This window comes from Cibotium barometz, chromosome 5 (assembly GCF_041138505.1).
Source record: "Cibotium barometz isolate CiBa-2024 chromosome 5, ASM4113850v1, whole genome shotgun sequence".
Lineage (NCBI taxonomy): Eukaryota > Viridiplantae > Streptophyta > Polypodiopsida > Cyatheales > Cibotiaceae > Cibotium > Cibotium barometz.
The window spans coordinates 57,437,370-57,448,483 of NC_141050.1; the positions used below are offsets into that span (position 1 = coordinate 57,437,370).

The following is an 11,114-nucleotide window of genomic DNA, read 5'->3' on the forward strand; positions in this document are numbered from 1 at the left end:
ATCTATGCATTATATGAGCAGGTTTTTGGGTGAGTCAGATGCCTAGGAGGTATGTCCGAGACTGTTGCTAGCACCATTGGTGTGAAGCAAGGATGCCCACTTTCCCCCATGCTATTTGGGTTATACATTGATGAGGTGGCTGACTTCATTACACGGGGAGGCGGAGATGGAGTTGATCTAGCAGGTACCTCAGTACATATTATGCTTTATGCTGATGATATTGTATTAGTGTCTTAGTCTCCAGGAGGTCTACAGCAGCATCTACATGCACTCGATGATTTCTGCACACAGAGGGGTCTTACTGTGAACCTTGGGAAAACCAAGGTTATGGTCTTTTATACATCGAGACAGGGCAGGAGTCAGCTGACATTCACTCTCGCAAGACGCCAGGTGGAGGTGGTGACATCATACGTGTACCTAGGGGTTACCTTCTTTGCAGCAGCCACGCGCTTCACCATGGGTTCAGCAGCCAGAGCCAGATTGACATGGGTATATGCAGCATTGGCTATGCTAGAGAGACAGTGCCACCAGGCGCATTTTCAGGAGCCCCGGACGAAGGGGTGGCTATTTGACACATTAGTCACACCGGCACTGATGTATGGAGCAGCGGTATGGGCGCCAAGACTTGCTACCCATTGGTGGACACAAATAGAGAGACCACAGGCCCTCATGATGGCACACATGATACACAGCAAACCGTCAGTACCTCATGACATTATCCGAGCAGAGTTTGCTGCGCCTCTTATGATGGTAGAGGCCATATTCCAGACTATATGCCTGCTAGATAGATTCAGAGAGATGCCACAGGATAGATGAGGATCATGGTATGCACAGGTCACATTGGTTCTCATAGCATGGCCTAGACATGGATCATCTACCACCATTCCAGTATGACAGGGATGCACCACATATCCGTCTCTCTCATAGTGAGAGGAACAGAGTATTGAGACAGGACCTATGGCAACTCTGTACACGAGAGACATGGATATCACCTACACAGCCTCTTCCACCGAAAATGCTATACTACAGAGATCACCTCATGAGTATCATTGGTGATGGATTTATAGAGAGGCCTAGATACATGGAGGGCTTTTTACCACATGGCTCCCGAGTAGCTATTGGTCAGCTTAGAGTCTCATCACATCGATTGGAGATCGAGACTAGTAGAGTAGCACGGATCCCCCGACGAGAGGAGAGGGTATGTAGATTGTGCAGAGAGGAGGTGGAGAGTGAGGAGCATTATGTATGCAGATGCAGAGCATATACAGCCATCAGAGAGAGATATTCCATTTTATTCAGAGAGCCACATTTCCTACGTCAGATCTTCGAGGCAGCAGACTAGCGCATACTGGGGAGATTCATTCTAGACATAGAGCGTCACAGAGAGACATCATTACAGGCTCAGACAGCTCCAGAGGCGGGACGACAGACAGATTACTACATTTTTTCAGAGATCCACCCCACTCCCAGCCCCTACACAGCAGGGAATCACTCTCCAGAGAGCAGAGACACTCAGAGCCCGCAGGAGATAGAGGACACCTGGCTTTCGGACACCACGCCTATACCAGAGAGAGATGACAGAGATCAGAGCTCAATTTCACAGAGAGGGTGCGGAGTGACTGGCTCGCTTCAGAGAGCAGACCCAGGCATGTTCTTCAGGGAGCTGTGGACACCCCCGTCATTGATGTATACCATTCTATACCCCCAGTATGGTACAAGATGGAGCTAGCTAGGTTGCATATCATGATTGTATACTCCATGCATATAGCTTTGCATTCTCCTAGTAGTAGAGCTCCATCACCTCCCCCACTCATTGTACTTATTGCACACCGAGAGGCAGCTTTTTAGTTCAGTACTTTTTCATTTTGTTGGGATGACAGAGGATACCCCACACAGGTACACTGATTTGTCTCATAGGCCGAGTTCGGTCTTTTGGAAGACGTTAATAAAATCTTTCTTTCTTTCTTACCTTTGTTGCTGGAGTTTTCCTCCCAGATGTTATCCATTAGGAGCTCCTAGTACCGTACTTTTCCTCATAGTTATTTCAGTTTCAGTTAGTTGTTTTTCGCTTTTCTTACACAGACATTGTATCAGATCCACCAATTGTTGTAACCTTTTTGGTCTCATAGGTCATTTTGGCCTTCTGAACACGTTAATATATCATTTCATTTCTTTTCTCTCTCTCTCTCTCTCTCTCTCTCTCTCCATATGGCAGCGCTACATACAGGAGACATGGACAGCACCAGAGAGCCCACTACCACCGAAGATGCTGTATTACAGAGACCACTTTATGAGCATCTCAGGGGATGGGTTTATACAGCGACCGCGGTATATGGATGTATACATGCCACACAGCTCTCACGTTGCTATTGGACAGCTACGAGTCTCATCACATCAGCTAGAGATAGAGGCTGGGAGAGCGGCACGGGTTCCCAGAGCCGAGCGGATATGCGGATTGTGCCGCGAGGAGGTGGAGATTGAGGATCACTTTGTATGTAGACTCCACCAGGGTCAGAGATAGTTATGCAGGATTGTTTGAGGAGCACTCTTCACTACATCAGTTGATGGAGGCCTCGGACCAGCGACAGCTTGGCAGACTATTACTAGAGCTTCATAGTTCTCGAGAGAGACTCCTCCAGACACCCGCTCCCACTAGGGATGGGAGACAGTCCCAGCTCACAGATTTCTTCCAGAGAGCTATGCCAGTGCCAGCTGTTTTAGTACTTCTTCATTTTGTTGGGATGACAGAGGATACCCCACACAGGTGCACTGATTTGTCTCATAGGCCGAGTTCGGTCTTTTGGAAGACGTTAATAAAATCTTTCTTTCTTTCTTTCTTTCTTTCTACTCAGGTGAATGGATGTTAAAGTTCTCACCAAAGTAAAGGTTTAAAGAAGGCTTTGTTGTGCGTTATCTCAACCTTAGTGCATGTAACAGAGGTTGATGTTGGTGGACCATGTTTCCTCCCAAAAAACGAAAGAGCTCTTTGGCATCAGTTGAAACACCATATTCTATGGACATGTACTTGCCGTAGATGTGTACTTGAAGAAAAACAAACACACCTTTGTGGTCAAGGACTCGGCAGAGTTTTCATCCTTGCACGATGGAGGAAGGGTGGGTGTAGCCAATTGGCTCAGGTAGCGACACCATGTATACTCAGATATATAGACCTTGTAGCTAGTTGGCCTCTCCGTCTACAAACTGGTCGGCTTGTAAGACATTAACACTAATCCAATGCTTATCAAACACACGGAAGACAAGGTAGACCTAATCTATTGTATATTCCAAACATGAATATTTACAATAATCTTGGATCTTGACCTAGATCCAAATTATGCATGCTAATCTATGTGCATACAAAAGCTTGCTGATTCCACGGCTTGGTCGTGCTCTCAAGGTGCTTGCCTTCTTGCCTAGAGCTGCCTCGGGTTGCTTCTATGCGGGGGTTCTTTCCAACACTTGTGAGATGCTTGAGAGATCTATCTAATTTTTGCCTTTCCATGTCCATTGACCTCCTTTATATAGGGATAGGATGGAAAGTTGTGTTCAGGTCGGTTTTGTGTTTTTGACTTAGTTAATAATGTCCAAAAAGTCATATTTGGCCTCCAAATTGTGCCCAAAAGTTGTCCCATCCAGTGGCGCATGTTTCGGGCACTTATGGGCACCTATAGGGCCCCAAAATCTGTCCACATACTTGCCAGGAAAGATAATCATGTCCATGAGAATTGGGATTAACGGATGCACATGACGAGCCTAGAAGCTTAACTTGGGGTCCTAGTGAGACTATTCCTATTCCGTGCTTACATCGGGGGTGTGTGTTATGGTGGTATGGGATGCTAGTGCCACGTGCACACCATAATTGGTTGCCACGTAGACATGATTATTCCGTGTAGTTGCCTTAGAGGCAAAGTTAGAGACCATATAAGGTTGAATTGGAGCTGTTTTGACAGCCTAGTAGGTGCCCAAGACATGCACCAATGGTTGGGACCCATATTGGGCACAATACGAACGTGTTTAATGACATTTTTGATGATATTTAGGGACTTGAAAAGGGCTGGCCGACCAGTATATGACCTTCCATCAAAATCCCTATAAAAAGCTCTACTGTTATTCTGCATTCATTCAAGTATAGGAATGACAAGCCCAGATGTGGATCGGCAGTAAGCTGTCCCAACACAGCAAGTATCAGCCTTGTAAAGCCTTGGAGCAGCAAGTAGAAGCAAGTACATTTAGTGCTATACATTATAGCATTAACACAAATTGGTTAGGAATTCTAGATCTAGTGTTAGATTTGAATTTACAGCATCGTATATGAATTATACAGGAGGAGTAGGTTAGGTAAAGAGTTTCTTGCTTCTACTTCTCTCTGTCATCATCGTGCATGTGATTGCCATTAATCTTTGTAGCTTAGCGTTAATCATTATTAGTTACGCTAACTTCCCAAGAGCACACGGCATGGAGCCTGCAACCATGTACTGTACCAAGTTCATTAGTTATTCTGTATTATTATCCATTTTGGTTGTTTTGCAACCTCTGCTTTCTGGTGATACTTAGTACACAGCCACATGCTGATTTGCTCCTAAACCTAATCTCATTAGAATGTCAGCTTCTCTGTGACTCCTAACATTAGAATCTTTGCTCTTTTTGGAGCGAATTTCTTTTGATACGTCTTTACACAGGCTACCAGATAAATTTCCAGATGGCGTACGAGTTCTTGTTGCAGATCCAATGTTGGCTACAGGTAGTTTCATCTGATCTCAACTTGATTTTTCTCTTTGTAGCTGGTTGTTACGGCAGAGGTTTGAGCAAACATGACACAGGTTATTTGTGTACCACGGATTAACAGGTGGCACGCTTATTGCAACAATCGATTTGTTAAAGCAGCGCAATGTGGACCATAGACTGATACGAGTGGTGAGTTAATCCATCTTTGAGTGACGTTTTTTGCTGAGTTGGGTATCAAGGTTGGATGAAAGGGGGAGCTGTGTCTCCAAGTGCTAAGTCTAAGAAAGGAAGGGGAAAATTTTTAATAGCCCCAAGCATCGTTGGTGGAGGAAATCAATGATACTGGACAATGAACTAAAAGAGGCAATGGAATATCCCCTTTAATCTTATAGTCTGTTGTGTGTGTGAGAGAGAGAGAGAGAGAGAGAGAGAGAGAGAGAGAGAAGAGGCAATGGTATCTCCCCCGCATCTCGTAGTATGTTGGAAGAGAGAAAGAAAGGGAGAAAAAGAAAGAAAGTAATATTAACATCTGTAAAAAGTGATACAATGGTGCCATGGATAAATCAAGCCATGTAAAGTTGAGAGAGAAGAAAACATCTAAAACTAGTTGTGACACACCTACAAGTATGTAGTGCACAGCTGGACATCAGATAGCAGCCGACAGGTAGAGTTGGACAATGTATGTGACACGTGGCACTACCATGTGGCATTGATGTTGTGGTGTCACATGCACCCTGTGCTGCGGTGCTATGTGACACATGGGCTCAACATTCAATATAACATGTTACATCATTAGTATCCTTTTTTAGGAATATTGTCGTATGCCGTGGCCCCATTGTGAGCCCGAGTCTGGGACATGTCAGGCACAAGCTACGTAGGTCAGTCTCTCAGCCTTAGGTGCCAGGGTCAGTCCCTTAACCCACTTGGAGAACAAGGCACATAAGTCATTTGAGGCTAGGCATGGTAGAGTTAGTCCATTAGATGCATTAAAACAAGCATATAAAGGCATGTAAAGGTATAAGTACATGGGCCAGCCCATGGGGCAGTCATGGGGCATGGGATGCCTTACATAGCATGCTATGCATCATTGGCAGCCTATAAGACCCAGTCAGCAGCATTTCCAGCCCTTAGCTACCAGTCGACGAGCATTAGGGTATTCCACATCAGCAAATCGCCACACCTGTGAAATGCGCAGCAGCATTGAATGCTTATTTTATCAGGTCGTGGGCATTAAATATAGGTCAACAGCAGTAAATCTCATCCGACCAGAAGCATATGATTAGTATAGATTAGTATATAAGCTTCCTCATAGATCATTGCATAGATCATCTCATTTCATAGAAGTTCAAGCAGATAATGAGCATGCATGCCTAAAAGCCTTTGGGTTTTTCTAGAGCATACAAATCACCCTTCAAGCGCCCAGTGCTTCATCCCCCCCTAGGCAGCATAGAAGATCCTCTCATCTTCAGCAAGTATATGTGCATATCCTTGGCAGATCTGGACTTGCATAAGTGGCTTCATAGAAGATCCTCTCATCTTCAGCACAGTATATGTGCATATCCTTGGCAGATCTGGACTGCATAAGTGGCTTCATAGAGTCTTATACAACGCTATTTGGACAAGATATGGTTTAGCCAGTGTTCGGTCTTCTGCATCCTTGCATTTGGTAGTCCATAGTCATCATTCACATCATTGTACAAGTTCTCCAAAGTAATACAAGCAAATACTCCTTGCAGAGGGGTGGGGGGGCTTCAATGGGTAATTGGAACCCAATCTGGTGTCAACTCTCATCTTCTCTCTTAATAAAGTGGATTGCATAAAGTCATAGGTTTAAAGAAGGCTTTGTTGCATGTTACAACAGTCAACCTATTGCATGCTACATGTGGCAATCGGCCTACATGTGGCAATCGGGTACATGTGGTTGACAACAATAGTAGTGCTCGACTAGGAGCAATGATGCATATGTATACGTGGGTAGCCAAATCGTCATATTCATATGCTTTCCTCGGTGTCGGACTCCACATAGTGTTTCTTTGTAGGTGAGGTGCTAGCCACGAGTGTACAATATGTTTGTCACGGAAGCATCAAAATATAGTGTGCTGACATACAAAAACGCAACGCAATGTTCGGAAAAAAACGTTTTGGGAAAAAAAGTGATGTGGCGTTCATGATGGGGCATTGCCACGTGGTAGGATAGCAGCGCAGGGCAAGGCCACCTTACAGGCTTGGATGATGCGACTAGCTTTTGGAAAGCAAAATATTAGAAGCTTTTTAAATAGATACTGTGGACCATTTCGTATTACACGACGGATTGGTTCAGTTGCATATGAATTGGATTTACTTTCTCATGTGAAAGTTCATCCTGTATTTCATGTCAGTAGACTTAAGGAAGTACTGGGTGGAACAGACCAGTTAGTTACTCCTCAAGAAATCATAGATGTCGAGGACATGACATTCGTTCCACACGAATCTGAAAAGATTCCTGGATTTCGTGAAAGAAGATTGCGTAATTCGCTTATCACGGAATACAAGATCAAGTGGAAGGATTGTATTGAGGAGGACACTACATGGGAGACATTGACTACTCTTCAGAGAGATTACCTTATCTTTTTAGTGAGCTCAGGAGTGAGCTCTTAGAGGAAGGGGAGTATGTCATGTGCACAGTGTGTATCTATCGTGTGCTAAACGCACACAAGACTAGCTTTAAGGTTTGGGGAAGCTTGGAGCTAGACAGGCTGATTGACGAGTTGAGTTAGGGATAGACTAACGGGCGGGCACCCCAGTATGGACGGGCGGGCATCCAAGTGTGGATGCCCGATGACCGGCCAAGAGCCTATAAAAGGGTGGCCAAGGTTAGTCATTAGTCATATAGAATCTCGCGTGTCTTTGTGAGAGCTCTATGGTCAGGAGCCTGGATCTAGTGCAGACATGCACCTGCTTCATGCAGCCGAGGCCGGCAGCAGTCTCGAGGCCCGCAAGGGTAGCTTCATGGCAGTATGGGACGTCACGAGGTAGAGATTGGTTGGTACGTCCATCTAGTTAGCTCAGCTTGCGGCTCGGTGGGGACAGCCAAGACTAGTGGGCTTGCCCACGGTTGTCAAGGTTGGGAGGTGAGTCAGGCCTGCACCCCCGTCATGTTTGTTTGGTTTGTTTGCAGGTTTCGAGTCTTGTACCAAGAGCGTTCTACGAGGAGATCTTATGAGGATTTGAAAGGAACCCACATGGTCAAAGAAACTATGAGCAATTTGGACACTATTCTTCAAGATCCCAACTTAATGTGAAATTTTGAGCAACTACCTAAGAAGATCGAGTAAAGGAAGAAAGGGGATGAGCAACCAACAAAAGAGGACGTGGCTGAAAATCAAAAGTCTTCATCAAAGAGATATTCCTAACGAGATAACCTAGTCCGTCACTTTCTTGTGGAAGGAAGAGGAGCCATTCCAAATCAGCCCACTCTCATTCTCTCATTGTGGCAGATCATCATCATTCAGTATAGCATTCAGCAGTCATTATTCAGGCAACAATAAGAGTCATCATTTGTTTATCATAGATCTCTAGTAGATCTCATTTGTAAACATTTCATCATCAAGATTAATATAGCTGCATTGCATTGCATTGACACCATTGTCTATCTCTTTAAGTGTTATTAAGTGCAGTTTAGCTAAGCCTAAGGTTTTTTTTCTACGATCAATCGCTCGCATGTCACATGTTCGCACCTAGACAGGTGTTCACACACAATTACTCATGAATAAGTGCACACACATGGTGGACACATACACATGGACACTCATAGGTGGACACTTATGGGTACACACGTGAGACTCCGAAATACCCAACAAATCCCCCTTTGGCGTGAAGGTGGTGAGACCCGAGCGCAAAGAAGTTGCTAACACTTGCCACATCCACCTTGCCTCATCATCTGCACCTCCGGTGCCATGGTAGTTAGGATAAGACCGAGGTAGTGGGGCTAGCATTTAGTCACCCCCTTGGCTCCTAACTGGGTTTAATAACGAGGAAAATCACAGAGTCTTGTATAAAACAAGGCGGTACAAACATATAGGCGGGGAAAGCACACATGAAAACGAAACACACGACGAACATTTATTACAAATCAATTTCGGGGGACATCCCAAGCAGAGTTTCCGACTCAAACACACAAAAAACATAAAAATTGAGGTCATGCCCCCCTTCGATGCCGGTGATGTCACCTTTTCCGACGTTTGCGCCAAGCAGTGGACGCTTGGCGCGTGATTTTAGGCCCGAGGGCAAGGGCAGAAAACTCAAGGGGCCCTCTAATGTGTCGTTGGAGTCTTCAATGCGGTGTGGATGGAGCCAATTTTGTCAATTTTTAGCGATTCGGAATAACCACCAAATCTGATTTTGAATAATCCCCAAATAGGAAAATTAGGGTTTTTTTACTGCTTGCTGATTTCTGCAGGTACTGACTGGCTGATTCTTGATGTGCAGGTTGAACTCGAAAGATGGTGATGATGAAGTCGGGCTAGCGTGTGCGGCTGAATGGCGAGGCCTTATGAATAGGCTTTAGTAAGCCTTTTGGTAAGGCTATAATAAGCCTTATGTAAGGCTCAAGGCTTTGAAGCAGGCGGCGATGAGAAAATCGCGATGAACGTCCGGTAGAATGGAGAGGTGGCGGACAAGAAAAAAAAAACGATGGCGACAGGAGCCTCAGCCGGCTAAGGTAATGGCCTGCAGTGAAGAGATGTGCAGCCAGCCAAGAAGAGAGTAGGCAAAACCCTAAAATCTGTAAACCCTAAAAATCAGCAAGGCTCGGATACCAATTGTTAGAACAGGGTTTCACAGGAGCTGCTATGGGGGCTGATAGGGCTCCATGGATGAGATGTTAGAGAGAGAGAGAGAGAGAGAAATAGAGAGATAACAATGCTGAAAACAGAGACAAGCTGGGCACAATGAGCTTATGATTAATGGTTGTGAATCAAGTACAATGACCTTTTTGTAGCCAGGGAAGCCTTATCTTCTGACTCAACACAATCACAGAGATGAACACATAGATGACACATGGCAACACTTATCTTATCCACTTATAAGGGGTGTTCACACACACTTACGCATGAATAAGTGTACACACACAGGGTGGACACATACACATGGACACACACAGGTGGACACTTAAGGGTACACACGTAAGACTCCGAAATACCCAACAGGTAAGTGATGGTCTGAAAGAGGGCATCTGTAACGAGTGGGGCAGCCCCTAGTAGGCTGCACCATACATAGCTTCGTACAAGAGCCAACACTTAGTACGGGGCTCCTGGAAAACACTCTTTCTCCAAACAGGCTAGAGAGGTATACCCCCTCGCTAGTCGGTTAGGGGCAGCTGTGGTCATGCAAAACTTGGGACCCGTAAAAGTGACTCCAAGGTATACGTACTTCTGCACAATCTCCACTGGCGCCTTTCTGTATAAGAAAGATAATTGTGAGGAGTGTGTCTCTGTGTGTGTGTGTGTGTGAGAGAGAGAGAGAGAGAGAGAGAGAGAGAGAGAGAGAGAGAGTACAGAATATATGCACTCCTTAGGTCTAATTAATCAGAATGATCAGGAAGTCTCTTTTGGGCTTGTTCATTCACCTAAGAACATTTTTTGGTGCTTTGGATAGGTACTAATTGTGTCATGCCACAGGTTTCTGCTGCTGCTGCTCCTCCAGCACTTGATCAACTTAGCAAGAAGTTTCCTGGGTAATGTACTTTTCTTTCGCAGATCGAGAAACTGACCCTCATGTATCACTTTGAAAAAAGTGTACCTAACGAGTGTATTGTTGCAGGCTTAGGGTCTACGCTGGAACTGTGGATGAAGTGGTCACTGAAAGAGGGTAAGCATGGCACTAAGAGGTGTTCTGTATGGCAAGAGATGGGGTTTTGTCTTTATTTATGGCAATAGATACTAGCTGCCCTTTAGATGTGACTTCCTAGCATGTGCCCTTTTTGCAGTGATATTGTACCTGGTATTGGTGATGCTGGGGATCGTAGCTATGGGACATAATTCTTGTAAATATAAAAAAATTCCATTCTTTTTTGGTAGCAATACTGCAAACTCATTGCACATGCTATGTTTGTGGCATGTCCTCCTTTACACAAAAGAGAAAATATAACATGCACTGTATTCAGACAGCAAAAGCGGCAGCCCCCTTTTGGTTAAATGGAGAATTAGCACTTCATGTGATGGTTTGTTTAACAGCAGGAGTAGAATCTCTTTTTTGGGGTATTATCATACTTCACTTGATGCCTTTGTTTTTTTTTTTTTTTTTGCTCGTCAACAATGAGATTAGCATGCCTCCTTTGAAAAATAGAGCATAGTAGAGTCTAAGTCAGGGCCAGATGCTTTTTCAAGTTCAAGGCACTCATCTTCAAGGTT

At 44.8% G+C, this 11,114-nt stretch overlaps 1 protein-coding gene across 2 annotated transcripts in view; it reads left to right on the forward strand.

The window, feature by feature from the left end:
* The window catches only part of LOC147638683 (uracil phosphoribosyltransferase-like), a 32,442-nt gene extending 21,566 nt beyond the window's left edge, over nt 1-10,876 (forward strand). The window contains exons 8-12 of one of the 2 annotated variants that reach the window (XM_086798642.1): nt 4,680-4,741; nt 4,847-4,914; nt 10,383-10,438; nt 10,525-10,572; nt 10,691-10,876. In XM_086798642.1, coding sequence (XP_086654768.1) covers nt 4,680-4,741; nt 4,847-4,914; nt 10,383-10,438; nt 10,525-10,572; nt 10,691-10,742 — 286 coding nt within the window. In that variant the 3' untranslated portion in view covers nt 10,743-10,876. Of the gene's footprint in view, nt 1-4,679; nt 4,742-4,846; nt 4,915-9,192; nt 9,361-10,382; nt 10,439-10,524; nt 10,573-10,690 lie in introns of those variants that run through there. The other variant, XM_086798643.1, reaches the window with a different exon arrangement.
* The last annotated feature ends 238 nt before the right edge of the window (nt 10,877-11,114 follow it).